The 20,107-nt window shown below is 38.3% G+C and overlaps 1 protein-coding gene across 1 annotated transcript; it reads right to left on the bottom strand.

Moving 5' to 3' along the window:
- Positions 1–356: 356 nt before the first annotated feature.
- LOC101830168 (cell surface glycoprotein CD200 receptor 5-like) lies at positions 357–9,355 on the bottom strand. The gene is made up of 5 exons (XM_040750774.1): positions 9,261–9,355; positions 8,218–8,535; positions 7,863–8,111; positions 2,142–2,256; positions 357–1,801 (listed from the first exon to the last, which is right to left on the bottom strand). Exons 1-5 carry the CDS (start codon positions 9,292–9,294, stop codon positions 1,795–1,797), a joined length of 723 nt encoding a protein of 240 aa, XP_040606708.1. The 5' UTR covers positions 9,295–9,355; the 3' UTR covers positions 357–1,794.
- Positions 9,356–20,107: the final 10,752 nt, after the last annotated feature.

The raw sequence follows: 20,107 nt of genomic DNA on the forward strand, positions 1-20,107 counted from the left end.
AGCTTTCCTTTCCATTTCGTGCAGTTAGGGTTGAGCAACATATGAGTTACTTAATGCCACAAATGTGCTACCTGATAAGCAACCACAGGAAGTCTATGGCAATGACCCTTTATTTGCCTGCAATCAACATTGGCTCATGTCTAATGATGTTGATTAAGCTTGCTTAAAGAGCTGAAGGAAAGCTGACTCCTGGATCCTTGACCTGGCCTCAACCGAGAGAGGAAAGGCTTGACTGACATGGATCGGTTGTGTTCTAGTCTCATCCTCCACCAGGCTAGGCCTTCCATACTCCCATAGAATGAAAAGTGGAAAAACTCAGGATCTTTTGAGAACCAAACTCAGAAATGACAAACTGATATTTATGTATCTTTTTATTGACCAGAGAAAACTATCTCATGTGAATAAACAGAGCCATGAACTCTTCATGGAAAGAACTTGAGATCTACTAAAACATGAGAGAGAGTTGGGATGAAGATTTAGTCATGAAGAGAATTGTCTTCCACAAGTAGAACAGGAAATACAGACAACGACCCAAGCTCCTTACAATCTCTGCCATTGTATTTCCTAGTCTGTTACATAATTGCAGTGTTAAATCTCTTCCCTCTTTATGTCCTGACTTAAACATGAAGATCTTGTAATGAAAAAGGAGATTAAAGAGCTCAAGCCTTACATGTCATGTGTTTAAGTAATGAATTTATTTGCTGCTTGACACATAGTGATTTCCCACGGTTAAAGTGGACATTAGTCTTGAGATTAGCACCCTTCCTGCTCTTTATTGTGGGCAGAGATTTGCTAAGTGTGCGGCAACCCTCACTCTGAGTAGTAGTTATGGAATGTGAGCAGGTGGGCTTACTACTCCAGGATTGATTCATAAATAATCCCATATGCAATCTTCTGCTCTCCATAGTCACCACTGAATATAAACTACCCTGAGAACAGAGCTGTGGAATAAACCAGTAGCTTAGATCAGCACTCCTATATCCTCTCTCCTGACCTGATCAATACATTAGAGTGTACAATGGACAAGACTAAAACTTTTAAAGAACCACCCGAGGCTACCATCCGGGTATCCTTTAGCATCATACATTCATTTTCTTTCTAGACTTTTACTAAAACATTAAAAGTAATAGCACAAATCACTTGCCACCTTTTCCAGGAAATAATTCTTTTAACTAAAAATATGCTTTTTATCATAGGACTACTATCTGTGTCAAGTGACGTCAAGGTCTTTGTTTCCAGTTTTTAGGATTCACCTGTGTCTTATTGTTACCCTCACTGATCCATCCCAATCCCTGTAAGTTAAAATGCAGACAGTTAAGGTAATTGAGACAATGGGGCTCTAAACAAAAAGCTGTTCAGCTACCTGGTAGCAAGGAAGTAAGGAAAGAAGGCCAGATAGGGCTGACTTGAAGGTGTTGATTTCTTTATATTATACCTGACAGTGCAATATTTATGATCACATAAAATGTTCTAGGAACAGGAAGTTGATGGAAACCATTCATGGAGGACGTGACTGAAGGAAATCCAGCCAGCACTGTTGTTCACCTTTTCCTAAGCCATCTTCTTCTTCTTTGTCATGAAAAGTGGGGAATGGAGAAAGTAGATGTCCATTCATACACGTATGTGGTAAACACCAAGCTTTTGACTGTACATTCATACTGCATGACTGCCAGCTGGCACATAGCTTCTAACAAACAGGAACAGGTATGCTGGATGTCAACGAGAGAGGAGATTGCAAATGGCTGTTTTCTTGTATTGTGTCATCAGACTAATGGGTTTCAGGAATCCAGATTTTCATTTTCTAGAAATAAACAGCATAAAATTCAAATAATCAGGAATGAACAGAAACCCACAAAGAGAAACTTGTAAATGAATTCATAAAGTGCCATCTACTTCATTTCATCCAATGAAGCCTGAATGAGATGGCCAGGCTAGGTCCTTCCTTAGTCATAACTGCAGCAAGGCACACACTTTTGTCAGAACTTGGGGCACCATTATCTTAAGAAATCCAGATTCTGAGAATAGCTGAGGGAACAACCATGACAGGACTATCTAACATATTTTCCCAGTCCACTGGGACTCAAACTTATGGCAATGTTTTCTTCCTAATGAGCCTTAGCATTTCAGTTTTCTGTTCCTACCTGAAATAATTTCTCTTCTGGAAGAAAGCAAATCCTATGATGAGCAGAACAATCACCAAAAGGGAAAGTTTCACATAGAGAATGGTCAGCAAGGAATGCAGAGGGCTGGTGACACCTTTAATTACAGGCAAGGATAAAAATTCAGGTCAGTTCAGTAGTAACTCTAATCGGGAAATTAAAAGCAAATAGCTTTAAAATCACTTACAGAATTCCTAAAGTTTGGAGAATGTCAAAAACAGAAAACCTTGTCAATTATAATTCAAATACTTCTCATATATCATTATTTCAGGGTCAAGTTTAGAAATAAAGTCCAGTTTTTGTGCTTGATAGGCATTAACAAATATTTTAAAGTGAATAAATGCACACTAAGTACTGCTAATACTTCCCATTATATAAGGAAAAAGTTCCCATGCAAATATTACTTTACTTTTATGAACATATAATTGCATCATTTGCATCCATTCCTTTCTTCCTCCAAACTCCTCCATTAGCCCCACCTCCCAATATTCTCTCTCAAGTTGCTAACCTCTTCCAAAATGTTATTGTTGTCTATTTATACATAATATGCAAATGCAGCCTGCTGAGTTCATCCCATGTTGCTTGCATGTGCATGATCTCAGGACTGACGACTAGGTATTGGATAGCTAATTAGGGGTCATCTCTGAGGGAAGACTACTTCTCCCCCTCTCAGCAACTCTTAGTTAATTTTAAGTTGTTTTTTTTTTTGTTGTTGTTGTTGTTTGTTTTTGGTTGCTTGTGTTTTTTGAGACAGGGTTTCTCTGTGTAGCTTGTAGACTATGCTGGCCTCAAACTCACAGAGATCCCCCTGTGTCTGCCTTCCGAGTGCTGGGATTAAAGGAGTGAGCCACCACCGCCAGGCCCAACTGTAATTCTTAATCTAGGGGTGTTGTAGTTAGGGTCTTCATTGCTGTGGAGACAACATGACCATGGCAGTTCATAAAGAAAATAATTGGAGTGGCTAGCTTACCGTTTCAGAGGTTCAGTCCATTATCATTATGGTAGGGAGCATGGCAGTTTGCAAGCAGATGTGGTGCTAGAGCTGAGAGTCCTATATCTTGCAAGTAACAGTAAATCAGCTGACTCCCTGGGTGTATCCTGAGCATGGGAAGCCTCAGTGTCCTTCATGACAGTGACACACTTCCTCCAGCAAGCCACACCCACTCCAACATAGCCACACCTCCAATAGTGCCACTCCTTATAAGATTGTGGGGGCCAGTTGCATTCAAATTACCACAAGGGATGAGACTCCATGAGATTTACCCCTATCATGTTTGTATATCTAGTGGTGGTTTACTTGTTTAGGTTTTGTTTAGACAGCAACACTATTGAGGATTTTCATGGGTGAAGCTTTCCTGTCATTTCCAAAAAATTTTAAAATATTTTTTACTGTTATTTTACATACCTATCCCACTTTTCCCTCCCTTCTATCCTCCTATTCCCTACCCGCCAACTCTCTCTACCTTCCCCCATCCACTCTTCCTCTGCTTTTTCTCAGGAAAAGGCAGTCCTCAATTTGTTGTGCCAGACTTTATGGACTCCCCAAGGGAAAAATTATATACTCTGAGAAATGGATGGGAGTGGGGTGGGGGAGGTGGAGGAGGTTGGAGGAAGGGAGGGAGGGGGATCTGGGGTTGATATGTAAAATGAAAAAAAATTAAATAAAAGGATAAGATTCTTTAAAAAGGGATTAATGTCCAGGAAAGCTGAGTGAGGCATGTACAGGAACTTGTTTAGTTTTTCCAGCTTTTTTGTTACATCCAAAATAACTTTGAAAAGATAATCAGAGGTGGGTGGACAAAAAGAAATATATATACATATATAAATAGTTTGTTCTGGTGTCTGTGTAGAAACCAACAATGGAGGGAAGAGGCTGAGAAGAGCAGAGCTTGGGTAAGGTGTTTGACCAGAGAGGAAGCAGAAGCAATGATGAAACTTAGTAAACGTAAAAGTGATCATATCTCTACCTTGGTCACTTCTGGTCCATGAAGTGGAGCTGTGTGTGCCTGTGGGGTGTGCACTCAAGTGAAGCCCAGAGAGCAACAGGTGTCCCCCTCAATCTCTTTGACACTGTAGTTTTCAAGACAAGGTCTCTCACTGAACCTGGAGCTCCTCAACTGGCTACACCACCCAGTGAGTTCAGGGATTTTCCTGTGTCCACCTCTGTAGTGGTGGGACACAGACTGCCACGCCCTGCTTTTCACATGGGCGTTGGTCCAGCCTTGCTGGTCATTGTCTTGCTTCATAAGCTTCATACCTAGGTGGCACTACCAGATGCTACACTTTGGGGTGTCTTGAACATTACCTTGGGTGACTATGAAAGTTAGTCCTCAGGGAGGAGGTTTTCAGGTCAAATTCAGTTTAGATCCTCTGAGTCCTCTGTCTAAAGTGCATCCCATGCAAAATTTAGTCTTTTGGAAGGCATTGTTCCTTTTTTTAGTATTGAGAGTTTCACACATGTGTTTTGATCATATTCTCCTACAACTCCTCCTAACTGCTACCAGAGCCTATGAGGAACAACACCCTTAAAGATAACTGACTCTCTCCTCAAGGGACCATTAGCTATCCAGTGTCTCAGTTGGGAGGGCCTGGACTCAGGAGTCCCTGGTCACTCCAAGGTAGAATCTTGATTGGCTTTATCTTCTATAGGTACTGTGCAGGAAACTACTTTGCTGTGAGCTTGTGAGTTTGCAGACACTACCTATCGTATTTATAAGTTTCCTGTGATCTCCTCTGAACTCTGAATTTACCACAAACCTTTCTGCTTTGTCTTGTTTGACTAGTTGAGAGTTTCTGCTTTAACCACTCTTCACTTAAAAAATAAGCTTCTCTGCAGAGGTATGACACTTGCAGTAATCTATGGGTAGAATGATACAAATTTAGAGGGTAGTATGATTCTATGTCCGTTTTGCAGAATAATAGCATGTGAGTGCACCATCCATAGGCTCTTGACCACAATTAAAATGCCAGTTACATGTTTCTTCTTGTGACTCAAATCAGCCAGAAGCAGTTAGTAGCCTCTATAATATTCATGCCATTATTCACCCATGGGCACTATTTATTCATTAGCGGAAGGACAACTACGCTGTGTTTATGTCCAGCTATTAGGACAAGGGCATCTATGAACATATGGGCATATATCTCTGTAGTCAGAGTACTTTGATACTCTGTCAGAAGTGGAAGAGTTTGGTCATATGCTGATCTATTTCTAGTTTTATGAGGAACAGGCACATCAGTTTCTACCAACAGTGCATGAAGTTTCCCCACTCCCACATCCACTGTCTTTTATTTTAATATTAGTCATTCTTATTGGATTAAGATAAAAAATCTGAAAGCAGTTTTAATTTGCATTACGCTGATGGTTACGGATGGCGAATAGTTTTGAAAATATTTGTTGGACATTTACATTTCTTATTCTGAGACCTCTCTATTCGGTTCCATGACTCATTTTTCAATTTGGTTGTTTGTTTTCCTAGTGTATGGGTTTTTTTAATGACTTACATATTCTAAATACAAATCCTCTGCCAATGCTGTAGTTAGCAAAGATTTTTCTCACTCCATAGGCTGCCTCTTCAGCCAGTTAAGTTTCCTTTGCAATACAGAAACTTCAACCCTATTTAGTCCTACTTGTGGATACTTTTATCTTATTTCCTAAGCAACCAGAGTCCTATTTAGAATGTCCTTTCCTGAACCTATACCCTGCACTGTACTCAGTGTACCTTCTGCTCTTTATTCTGCAAATTTTAGAGTTACAGGTCTAACAATGAGATCCTTGCTCCATTCAGGATTTATTTGTGTGCAAAGAGAAGAATCAAGTTTCATTCTTCAACATGTAGATATCAAATTTTCCCAACACCATTTATTAAAGATGCCATTTTTTCCAGGGAATGTTTTTGGAATTTTTGTGGAAAATCAGGTGGCTTACACGCATGGATCAATTCTGTTCCATTAATCGAAGTATCTGGTTTTGTGCTGGTACCATTCTGGTTTTGCCACTTTCCCTTCATAGTACATCCTGGAATTGGGTCTGATGACCTTCCAGTGGATGTTGTTGTTGTCCAGAATGTTCTAAATGACTTACAATACACCAAACAGTGATAAGCACTGATGATATGATCTAAACATCTGAAGAATCAGAATGGTTCCTCAGCACCAGCTCTGGGTCAGGAAGAGTGGGATTAGGATACCACCTTGCTGACCTTCTAGATGAAAGAGGTTAAGGGAGGACTCTTCAGGGAAAGAGAGCAATTGAAAAAAATCTGAAAATGAATTAACCTGAATCCTTTTGGGAACACAGGAAGGAAAGGTGGAGATCAGATCTGTGATGATCAGAACCTAATTACAGGTGTGTACGTCAGGTGACATGTCAGATTTCAGAAATGCAGAACTGAACAACATAGTTCTTACTCTTGAGGAGTTTCTTATACTGGGATCAGAGAAGTAGACTTTTGAGATGTATTAAGAAATAAGAAACCAGTATACTGGCTCACACCTTTACTCCCAGCAGTGGGATTAAAGGAAGGTCGAGTCAGAGTCATATGGGTCTCTATAAATTCCAGGCCATTCTGGTCTGCATAGTGAGTACCTGCCAGGACTTGGTACTGATATCCTATCTCAAACAATTAAACAAAAAACCTTAAAAATAAAAAAGAAATACATGGATGGTCTGTGTTCTCCATCCCCTGAAAAACAGTTCCTAGAAAAATTGTCACCATAATAAAAATATCTTCGATATGCCAGGAAGATGATCGATGTCTAGAAGCTTTTAGAGAGTTTTATAGTGGGGACTGTCACCAAAAAGACTAAATTGTGATTAGAGAATTAGGACTGACAGCCATCACCACCAGTGAATAATTGTAAAGGAAGAAGGCTAGAGATTGAGTTAATAACCAATGATCAGTGATAAGCCATCATAGTTATGTAACAAAATCTTATTAGCAATCCTAAACACTGCAGTTTGAAAGGGTTCTGTATGTGAAACTGGAAGAAAAGAAGTCCTTGAGATAGCATGAATCTCTATGCTCCTTCCTCCATAGAGAGCCATATGAGTCTCTTCAATTTGTCTGTCCCCCTGTTGCAGTATTTACAATAAACCACTAATAGTAAGCAAAGTGCATCCTCAGTTCTGTGAACCATTCTGCCAAATCACTGAGCCTGATACATAAAGGAAACATCCTGAATTTATAGCTAATTGATAAGAACTGCAGGTGATAGATAACTGAAAACTTGCTAGTAATGTCTGGAGTGGGTCACTGTCCTAGTTAGCTTTAACTGTCTAGTTCACACAGCCTAGATCCACTCTAGATGGCACCATTCCCTGAGCATGTGAGATAGCTTAGCATGGGTCTCAGGAGCTCGCAAGCAATTCCATGGTTTCTGCTTGACTTGTCTTGACTTTCCTCTTTCCTCCCCTAAGTGGATTTTGGTCACAGCATTTGTCACTAATGGAATGAAATTAGAACACTTCTTTTTCATGAAATAATAAGTTAAATATTAATAATTCCTCCTTTTAAAGGGGGGAGGTACAAGCCAGGCATTGGTGGCACATGCCTTTAATCCCAGCACTCAGGAGGCAGAGGCAGGGGGATCTCTGTGAGTTTGAGGTCAACCTGGTCTACAGAGAAAGTTTCAGGACAACCTCCAAAGCAATACAGAGAAACCTTGTCTCTAAAAACTAAAAACATTGCGGGGGGTGGTACTGACCTTGATTCAGTTCTATGGTCAGAGTCTGGTTGCCAGTTGGATGGGAGACAAAGCAGACCACCGCAGACACAGTGTTGTGTTCCCAATGGTATGTGCTCCTGACAGTCACAGAGCCATTGCTGTGGGATTCATTCTTAGTGACATGATACCCAGCTGGAGCCCAAAAGATCTGAGCAGCAGGTTTGCCTGCAATGGCCTCACAAACTGCAGTTCTGTTGTCCCCTGGAAACAGGGTTACTTCAGGGGGGACTGTGGAGATACAAGGGAAAAATGATTCAGTCTTGTCACAAATTCCAAAAGCATTCGAATCTGTTTAAAATCTGGTGAAATACCACAAATTTGACAACTTGCTTACCTAGAACTTTGAGGTCGTGTCTCATTTGAAAATGCCCTTCAGATGACGCTACCTCACATGAATAATATCCATCATGACCGAGGGCCACTGTATTGATCTGAAGGTAAGGACTCTGGTCAGGTGTGGAGGCCCAGGTGATTCTCCTATCTGTACAGTTGATTTCAATTGTCTCATTTGTTTCTATTCTGTAGATTATTGTGCAGGGAGGTTGGCCTCTGAGGGCTATTTTCCACGTTATTAATATTACTTTTGTCCATGAAATAGGAGTGCAGCACAGCAGAGCTTTGGTACCCATCTGTGCAGACACTGAAGCACTAACTGGACACACACAGAGAATGAGGAAAGGAAACCTGTGTTTTAAGTCTGTCCACATAAGCAGCATATATGAAGTTATGCTAGAGCATTGCTTGGTTAATGCATGTTTTGCAAAAAAAATCAGATTTTTCTCTTATTTCTTTTTTCTATGTGTTCACTCTATTAGAATTAAATACATTTTCACCTTCTGAAGTAAGAATTCAAGACCTATGGGCTACACACCTTGCACCATAAAATCTCACACTGCCTATACACTGACTTAACGATTCCATGGCAGATGCAAGTTTACTGAGTGGTGATTACTCAACAAAATTATCTGTTACAGTCACCTGCGACAAAAAGTCAATAACGCCATCACCCTAACAGGAGCAGAATTTGCTTGCTTCTGATAAACATTGTATTAACTATCTCAACTATACTATTTCAATGGTACTTACTCTTGGGGTCCTCAGGTCCTCACATGTCACATCCACACAACGGTCATCTAATTAGATGATGAAGGGTTCTTTAACATAGACCTGGGATGGTGCTAATCCCATAGCCTTTCTTACACTAAGGCAGCAAAGCTTTAGAAGCAACAGTTCGCGGTCTCTTAAATGAAAACCATCACATCACCAGATTCTTCCTCTATTCTAAATCTGTAGCAGCCAAGGCATTAGTTTACTATTTCTAAGCAAGGTGAACTCTTCATTCCCTAGTGCAGGCCACATGATAAAGAAATATATTACCTTCTGACTTAAGCAATGAGCTATTCTTTGTCATTTGATTCCAATCTATACCTGAACATCTTGACTCTAGAAAATATTTAAATAAGAATTTTAAATATTTTAGTGATTATAAAATAGTAATTAAAGTCATATCATATGTCAACATCTTTAAAATATATTTATGATATATTAAATTATTTATCATTTATGAGTAACCTTATTTTGCCAAATTGTTTGTAGAGTAGCCCTGTTTTCCTTTCCAACCCCTTGCTAGGTAGGCAGAACACATGAGCTGACTTGATTAAACTTCTTTCTCTGGATGTCATCTGTTGGGGGATATTCAGTCAAACTGTGAAGACCAAGTGTGCATTTGCATTAATTAATTAAAATTAATCTAGGTTCAGGAGACTGAGTTAGCACCTAGTTGTCAGAAAGTAATCATGGAGCATCATAGGGCATCCTGGAGACATAGAGAGACACAGGAAATAGTAGGGACAGGTTTGGAATGTGCTGCTTTTTTGTTTGTTTGTTTGTTTGTTTTGGCAGAGGGGAAGCACTCATGCATTTTGGAAACTATAGCAAAGAGAAGAGGTTGTGAACCAGCTTCTCTAAGCTAGCAGGTTTTCAATCCAACTTTCAAACCTTGAGTCTTATTTATAAATATAATGATAAAATTTAGTTATAGCTACATTTAGTGGCAGTAAGAGAGCCAGTGGCTGCAGGAACAGAATTCCTGCCTGGCTGCCACCTTAGGCTACTGCTCGAGGATCAAGTCAGTAATTGCTGAGTTACAATTGTTGGGTGAGATAACAGTATAATATGACATGGACACTGTGCCAAAGTTAAAACGGCATTTGGTGCTCCAACAAGTAGCATGACCACATGGACAGAGAAGTCATACCAGTCTGGCTCTGCTGCGCTTGCTGTCTGGGCCTTTCTGTGTGAGCACTCACAACAGCCAGCTGCCATTTGAAAAGGCTCTGGAAAGCAGGCTTGTGCTTGGAAATTGTGCGAAGGCCTTGAGTTCATCCCCAACACCATGCATAAACAGTGAGAAGTCAGCAGATTTGGTGAGATAACTGGGAAGTCCTTTAAGGAAGAGTTAAATAATATAGAAAAGAGAAATATTTCCCACATTAAAAATGGGGACTATACAATGCAGGGTGCTAGTACCCTGAATAGTGCTACTATAGATGGTTTGAAAATTGAAAATTTAAATGAAGGGATAAGTGACTCAGCTGGAATTGACCTAATGTTGATTGTAATTGCTATCAGCTTGGAAATTAACATCCTATCTTTAAAAAAGTTGTTTGATAACTTGCCAAATATGATAATTTGATTGATAAGATACAAGCCTTAGAAAGACTTACTATTGATAGGATATAAGCTTTAGAAATACTTATTACTGATTAAGACTCAAGCATTAGAAAGACTTACTAATGAACGTAAGAAAAATTTAGCTGACTAGATACAAGTCTTAAAAGGACTTACTATTCATAAGACACAATATTAGAAAGACCTACTAATGAAAATAATAAAAATACTCAGACACAAAGGAATTTAGAGCAGAATCTACAGCTCTGTTGCATTATGAAACTGAAAAGGGAGTGACCTAAATCTATTTGAAGACCAACCTTAATTCAGTTACCATACAAGAATGAGTACCAGATGATAGGTACCCTCAAGGTTTTGCAGAACTTGATAGGGATCTTGTAGAAATGTTGTATTTGAAGAAATTTAAGGAAGCAATCATTTCATATGATGTATAACCTTTGTAAACTATCAAAACTGGCATAGATTAAATTCAAATAGGAGACACTTCTTGATTAGGAGAGGCAATAGTTTATCAAATAGCTTTCATTCATTTCAAACTAACTTCTAAGATTAACAAAATCCTTTATTTGATCAAGTAAGAAACTAATAATCATCGTGATAATAACAAACAAAATAATTTTATTATTAAAAGATAACACTTTTTCTGTTGCCAGAAAATGGCTTAACAAAGATATAATCTGACAAAAAAGGAACTCCTCAAAATTAAGACTGGGGAAGGGTTTTTTTTTGTCTTTCCAAGACAATAAAAGCATCCAACTGAGAAATCTGAAGACCCCTGGATTCTTGAGACATCTGAAGAAGCAGGATGAACCATCCAGACAAAAATGTCCCAAGAAGAAAGAATAAAATTTGCCTATTGGCATAGCACATTTCTAACAGGATAAAAGTTCATAAATCTCCCTAAATATTTGCGTCTGCTGCTCTCTATAAACATAAAAGACAAATGGTCTGTTTATGATCCCAATTCAATTAAAAATCAAAGCTGGTTTTGGAGTTGGAGCATGGTTCTCTCCTTTTCTAAACCCAAGCATGATTGGTAAAGGAGATTCCAAAATCTCTGTCTTATGTCAGAAGATCCACCTGATATGAGACAGAGAAAATCAAAATTAAGGGACTATTCTATTGTTACTAAGGCATAAAAATTGCCTCTGAAGTTATAAGATTACTATACATATAGTAATTTTATATAATATATAGCATTATTAAATACATATGATATATTTACCATTTATTACATTGACATATATTTCATAATATATCATACATTAACACTATATATTTAAAGTGATAAGTAATAACATCTATATTTAAACTTTCTGTTGTGATATTAATGGTCCTATATAGTACCACTTAATTCTAGGCATAGGCTTCATCTTGCATTGGGTACATGATTTCAGGCTGAGTTTGAATCAGGTAACTAAAAATTAAGTTTGTGTACCCCAGATACACTGAATAGACTGTTCTCCTTTAACTTCTCTGAGATCTGCTCCACAGGATATTCAAAGATTTAACCAAAAAAAGAGAACTGAAGACCAACTTTCCTCATAAACATAAATACAAAAATACTCAATAAAATACTCATGAACTGAATCCAAGAAGATACCAATTGATCATCTACCATGATCAAGTAGGCTTTTCCCAGAAGTGCAGGGATGTTCAACATATGAAAATCAGTTAATGTAATCAACCATATAGACAAACAGAGAAAAAAAAACGGCGTGATCATTTCATTAGATGCTGAAAAAACCTTGGACAAAATCTAACACCCCTTCATTCTAAAAGTCTTGGAGAGATAAGGGTTACAAGGGACATAAATAAGCACAATAAAGGCAATTTACAGCAAGCCTATAGCCAAAATCAAATTAAATGGAGATAAATTCAAAGTAATTCCAATAAAATAAGGAACAAAGCAAGATTCTCCACACTCTGCATGCCTATTCAATATAGTACTTGAATTCTTAGCTAGGGTAATAAGACAACTGAAGGAGAACAAGGGGAAACAAATAAGAAGGGAAGTAGTCAAAGTATCTTTATTTTCAGATGATGTGATTATATATATAAGTGAATCTAAAAATTCTACCAGGAAACTCCTATACCTGATAAAAACTATCTGCAAAGTGTCTGGATACAAGATTAACTGAAAAAAATCAGTACCCCTCCTGTATAGAAATGATATATTGACTGAGAAAGAAATCATGGGGGAATATACCGTACACAATAGCCTCAAATGATACAAAATACCTTGGGGGTAACAATAACCAAGCAAGTGAAAGCCTTGTATAAACAAAATTTCAAGTTTTTGAAGAAAGAAATAAAAGAGGATATTGTGTTGTGGGATTCCCACCCGGATCTCGTTGCTGATTTAGCAGCCAAATAACCCAGGAGCCACTATATTAATTATGAATCTGTTGGACATTTGCTAGGGTTTCTTAATGGCTAGCTCTGACTTAATTATTAACCCACAATACATAATATATATTTTTATAAGGACTTATCTTACCAAGGACACAGCCTCATGCATCCTCTCTTCTTGAGACTCACATGGCGACTTCTCCTCTTGGTTACATTTCCCAGAATCCTCCTCGACTCCTAGTCCCACCTATCTGGCTTCCCTATTGGCCAACATTGCTTTATTTATATGTATAAGACAAACTTATACACAGAAGGACTTCCCCCATCAATATCAAAAGATGGAAGATACCCCATGCTCGTGGACTGGTAGGATTAACCATGCTAAAAATGCTCATCCTATCAAAAGCAATCTACCGATTCATTGCAGTCCCCATCAAAGTCCCAACATAATTCTTTACAGACCTTGAAAGAACAGTACTCAATTTCATATGGAAAAACAAGGAAAGTAGGATAGCTAAAACAATCCTGTATGATAAAAGATCTTCCCAAACTATCACCATGTCTGATTTCAAGCTATATTAATAAAAACAGGCAGGTTTATCAATAGAATCCAACTGAAGACCCAGATATTCAAGCAGAGGGTTTTTTTTTGTTTTGTTTTTTTACTTAGGTAACAGGATCATGAAAAGGAGAAAGGGGGTAGGAGCCAACCCTTGGGACTAGGCCGCCTGCCTGTGCTTGGGGGCTGCCACTGAGGCTTCCATTCCGGAGCACCCTAGTTTCCTGCTCCACCCACGGGACTAACTAAGCCAGGGCCCATTTCCAGGTCACCTGCCTATGCCTGGGGTCTGCCACTGGGGCTTCTATCCCAGCAGGAGAAGCAAAAGCACACCAGCATCTTAGTCTCCTGCTCCACCACGTGATTAAGTCTATCAGGGCCTGTCTCCAGGCTACACTCCTGTGCCTAGAGTCTACCACTCAGTCTTCCATCCATCCCAGCGGGATTGAAAGCACCCTAGCATCTTAGTCTATTCCTCCACCCATGAGACCAGGAAGCAGAGAGCTACCAGAGCATTGGACTTGCCTACACCCACCAGAAGGGAACACTTGTCCTGCACCCACCAGGAGAGGAAGAGACACCTTGTGGAACCCACTGAAAAAATGGATGGGAAGGAGACAATATAAAAACACAAGGAGCAACAAAAAAACCAATATGACACCACCAAAGCCCAGAGACCCTACACCAGTAAGACTGGAATATCCTACAATGAATGAAGTAGAAGAAAAAGACATTGAAAACAACTTCATGAAATTATAGAGGCCCTCAAAGAGGATATGAGAAAATCCCTTAAAGAGATGGAAGAAAAAACAATATAAAAAATGCAAGAAATGGAAGAAAAGACAAAGCAAAAATTGCAAGAAACAATTCAAACAGTGCAAGGGATGAAATCTGAAATAGAAACAATAAAAGAAACACAGTCTGAAGGAATGCTGGAAATATAAAAGCTGGGAAAATGGTCAGGTACTACAGATGCAAGCATAAGCAACAGAATACAAGAGATGGAAGAGATAATCTCAGGTGTTGAAGATACATTAGGATAATTAGATTCATTGACCAAAGAAAATTTTAAGTTCAACAAATCCCTAACACAAAATATCCAGGAAATATGGGACACCATGAAAAGTCCAAACTTAAGACTAATAGATATAGAAGAAGGTGAAGAAACCCACCTCAAGGGGCCAAAAAACATATTCAACAAAATAATAAAAGAAAAGTTTCCCAACCTAAAGAAAGACATGCCAATGAAGGTGCAAGGAGCTTACAGAACACCAAATAGAGTAGACCAAAAAAGAAATACACTCGACACATAATAATCAAGACCCCAAAGATACAGAATAAAGAAAGAATATTAAGAGCAGCTAGGGGAAAAGTCAAGTTACATATAAAGGCAAACCTATCAGAACTACACCTGATTTCCCCGTGGAAACTATGAAAGCCAGAAGGTCCTGGATAGATATTTTACCAACATTAAGAGTCCACAGATGCCAGCCAAGACTACTATACCTAGCAAAGCATTCAATAAATATAGATGGAGAAAACAAGATATTTCATGAAAAAAAAACAGATTTAAACTATATATATATCCATTAACCCAGCCATACAGAAAATTCTGGAAAGAAAACCCCAACCCAAGGAAGGTAGCTACAACCAGAAAAACATAGGCAATAGATAATCCCTCTTTACCAACAGGCAAAAGAAAAAGTGGTAGAAATCCACATACAATTCCACCACCACCAACAATTCCAAAACAAACGAAACGAGCTATCAATACTCATTAATAACCCTCAATATCAGTGATCTTAACTCTCCCATAAAAAGACATAGGCTAACAAAATGGATTTGAGGACAGAATCCATCCTCCTTCTACATACAAGAAATACACATCAGCTTCAAAGACAGACATTATTTTAGAGTTAAGTGTTGGGAAAAGATTTTCCAATCAAATGGACCCAAGTAACAAGCTGGTTTGCAATCCTAATATCTAGCAAATTAGACTTTAAAGTAAAATCAATCAAAAGAGATGAAGAGCATCACTTCATACTCATCACAGTAGAAATATAACAAGATGAAGTCTCAGTTCGGGACATCTATGCCCCAAATACAAAGGCATCCACGTTCATAAAAGAAACAATACTAAAACTAAAAACACATATAAAATCTCACACACTAATAGTGGGAAACTTCAACACCCCACTCTCACCACTAGACAGGACTACCAGACAGAAACTTAAGAAGGATACAAAGGAATTAATAAAATTTATGACCCAATTGGGTTTAACAGACATCTATAGAATACTCCATCCAAACACAAAAGAATATACCTTCTTCTCAGCGCAACATGGAACTTTCTCAAAAATCGACCACATACATGGCAACATAGCAAACATAAACAGGTATTTAAAAAATTGGAATAACAGAATAGGAAAACATATTCACTAACCCCACATCTGACAGAGGGTTGATCTCCAAAATTTACAAAGAACTCGAGAAGCAAATCTGCAAAACACGAAAGGATCCAATTAAAAAGTGGGGGACTGAACTAATTAGATAAATCTCAACAGAGGAGTCTAAAGTTGCTGAAAGACACTTGAGAAAGTGCTCAACATCCTTAGCCATTAGGGAAATGCAAATCAAAACAACTGAGATACCATCTTACTCCTGTCAGAATGGCTAAAATCAAAAACACCAATGACAGTTTATGCTGGAGAGGATGTGGTGAAAGGGGAACACTCATCCATTACTGGTGGGAGTGCCAACTTGTTCAACCACTTTGGAAATCAGTATGGAGATTCCTCAGAAAAATGGGAATAAACCTACCACAAGACCCAGCAACTCCACTCTTAGGCATATATCCAAAAGATGCCCATTCATACAACAAGGATGTCTGTTCCACTATGTTCATAGCAGCATTATTTGTAATAGCCAGAACTTGGAAGCAACCTCAACTGAAGAGTGGATAGAGAAAATGTGGTACATTTACACAATGGAGTACTATTCAGCAGAAAAAAAAACAATGGAATCCTGAAATTTGCAGGCAGGGAGGACTGATGACCAAAGGGATTAAGACTGGGCTGGTTTAACCCCCAGAAACAGCTGGCCTGACAAGGGTTAGCTCTTGAATCCCAGACTGATGCCTGGGAATCCAGCATGGGACTGATCAAGACCCCCTGAATGTGGGTGTCAGTAAGGAGGCCTAGGTAATCTATTGAGCCTTGGGCAGTAGATCAGTACTCATCCCGGGTATACAAATGGACTTTGGACTCCCATCCAACAATGTGAGATGCACTCTCACCCTGAACTCTTGGGGGAGGGTCTAGGCCCTGCCCTGGTGAAAGGACAGACTATGGACACCCCCATGGAGGGCCTCACCCTCCCTGTGGAAATGAGGGGATAATGGGGGGGGGAGTTTGGGGGTAGGGCACGGGAGGAGAGGAGGGAAAGGGAGAGGGACCTGGAACTGACTTGTGAAGCAACCTTGTTTCTAATTTAAATTCAAATATAAAAATAAATGATTTAAAAAAAATAAAGTGACTTCATTGACTCTTCACCCACCTACTGCCATACAGAGATAGAATTCAAACCTTAGTTAACACATAAAAATCCATCATGGTAGACTGACATTTAGATTGTTTTTTCTGTAACCATGGAAACCTGAAGCTGTTTTTCCAAAATAAAGTGCTACATTCACACACACACACACACACACACACACACACACACACACAATTAGAATAACTTCATGTATCTTATCAGACCCCCATGCTTCAAAGTGAGAATTCAATAACACAAACTACAGAAACCCTGAAAACCCATGGAAATTGAATAATGCACAATTGCACCACTTCTGGGTGAAAGAAGAAATAAAAAAAGAAATTAAAGACTTCCTAGAATTCAATGAGAATGAAGAAACAACACACCCAAACTTATGGGACACTTTGAAAGCAGTGCTAAGAGGAAACTTCATGGCACTAACTGACCACATAAACAAACTGGAGAATAGTCACACTAGAGAATTAACAGCACAACTGAAAGCTCTAGAACAAAAGGAGGCAAACTCACCACAGAGGAACAGATGTTGGGAAATAATTAAATTGAGGGCTGAAATCAAGAAAGTAGAAACTAGGAAAACGATACTCAGTGGTAAATAAAAACAATGGAGTCTTGAGGTTTTTAGGCAAATGGATGGCACTAGAGGAAACCACCCTGAGTGAGGTAATCCAGTCACAAAAAGACAAACATGATATGTACTTACTCTTAAATGGATTTTAGACTAGGGGGCAAGGGAGGAAGGGTGGGAGAGGGAACTGGGATCGGCATGTGCAGCAGGCTTCTTTCTAATTTAAACAAAGAAATATATTGAAAAAAAAGAAGTTTCTTTACAGAAAAGGAAATAATTGAGTGAAGAGGCAGCCTACAAAATGGGAGAGACATCTTTGCTAACTATATATCTTATGGAGGACTAACACGGAGATGATAAAAAAGATTCAAAAATGCAACAAAAGCATCAAATGACCCAATTAGCAAGGAGCTAATAAAATGAACAGACAATTCTCAAAAAAGGAGTGCAAGTGAATAATAAGCATATAAAAATATTCAATACGATTAGGCATCAGAAAAATGCAAATTAAAAATATCTTGAGATTAAATATTACTCCAGTCAGTAAAAAATTACATGTTGGAGGTAGGAGAGGGAGTGGGAAACATTGTAATAATATTTTACTTAATTAAAAAAAGAAAATTTATTTTTCATAATAAAGAAAATGAAAATAACCACACACATGCAAGTTAGGATATAGAGAAAGGGGAGCACTTATTCTAAGAATGTATATTAGTTTCTATCATAATTGCCAAAAATTGGAAAACAACAAGAGATTCCATAGTAAATAGATAGGTAAATATATTATGCCACATTTGAAAATGGCAATATCACTCTGTGCTTGAAAGGAATAAGTTACTAGAGCTGAGGACTTGGGTAGAATGCTTGCTTAGCCCTGAGTTCAGTTCCCCAGCCCTGCACAGAACTGAACATTATAGCGTGCACATGTAATTCCAGCAATTGGGAGTTAGAAGCCCAAGGATCAGAAGTTCACCAAATAATTAGCTTATCCATTTGAAGAACTTATAAAAGGGTTAAAACATGACCAATGGGATTTATCTCAGGGATGCAAGGGTGGTTCACATTCAGAGAGCCATCACCCCAACAGGCTAAAGAGAAAAGTCATAAGTCATGTTATCATTATCAGTAGCTGCCAAAGAAGCATTTGATACAGTCTAACACTCATCCATGAAGAACTCTCAATAAACTATTCAATCACATTAAAAGCCAGATTTGAAAACTAGAAAGGTTATTTGAGCAAACACTTCGCTAGAATAATGGTAGTTAAATAGCTAGTAGACACAAGGAAAGGATTAGTAATATAACGTAATGCCAATCAAAAACACAGAAAAATAATCACTACCTTCCTAGAAGCGTGAACAAAATTAAAATGACTAATGATATGTGCATTTGTATGGAGTGTTGGTAGTGTTGACATTCATTGACCTATGCAGATCTGTGTCTGCAAGACTTGGGATTTAAAGACCTTAAAGGATAGAGTATGCTGTAGACAACCTTACTTTAGTTTAAATATACTTCCGTGTATTTATTTTATGGAACTAAGAAAATAATGATACAAGAAAAGTTGTTTGAAATAATTGCCAGTAAGCACATAATAAATATTTACAAAGCCGCCCTGTTCAAGAATTTTCTCACGACAGACCTATTTAAACACAATTTTTCTGGTACATACTATAGATTATATCTGGGAAAGCATGAGAGCAAAGCAGAAGGCCATATCCAGAGTCAGGGTACACTGAGGACAGAACTCAGCAATCTTTTCACCAAATAGGATTCTATAACTATGCTCTGATATCCAACAATAATAAATTAAATGTAAATGTTTAACACAACAGGCATGAAATCATGACCAAGACAATCCAAGGAACAGAATGCACTTGAGGTAGAAGTCCCTCTGCCCTTCTTCCTCAAGCAGTCCTCAGAGTTCTTCAAGGCACTGTTCACCATGGGGCATTCTTTTAACCATGTTCTGATAGGTAGTTACAGGCATTACTGGTGATAAAGGAAAATACCATATAACTATACCACAAACTTCTGACGGCAAAATATTAATTTCACACAACATGGAAGAGGTGAAGGAAGGAGAAGGGAAGAGAGAAACTTGAGTCTATATTAATAATAGAAAAATTATTCAAAGCAAAAAGTGTTAATGGTCATTTCAAAATTTGTACAATGTTAATTGTCCTGGTTAAGTACATACCTAATAATGAAGCTTCAAACCACATAAAACAAAACTTAACTAAATTAAAGAGACATGTAGACAGTTTCACAATCATAGACAGAGGTTTTGACACCTCTTCCTCAGAAATGGATCGAGCAATCAGAATTTTAAATGTAGTATGGACATAGAATGAATCAATAACAGTATCAAATTGAGTGACTAAAGAGACTTTAATAAAACAATTTCAATGTACATAATCTGTATCTTTCAAATGACCCAGGTACATTCATCAAAGTTGATTTTGTGCTACATCACAATACAGATCTCTATCTTTAAGAAAG

Source organism: Mesocricetus auratus, unplaced genomic scaffold (genome assembly GCF_017639785.1).
Source record: "Mesocricetus auratus isolate SY011 unplaced genomic scaffold, BCM_Maur_2.0 Super-Scaffold_100008, whole genome shotgun sequence".
Classification (NCBI taxonomy): domain Eukaryota; kingdom Metazoa; phylum Chordata; class Mammalia; order Rodentia; family Cricetidae; genus Mesocricetus; species Mesocricetus auratus.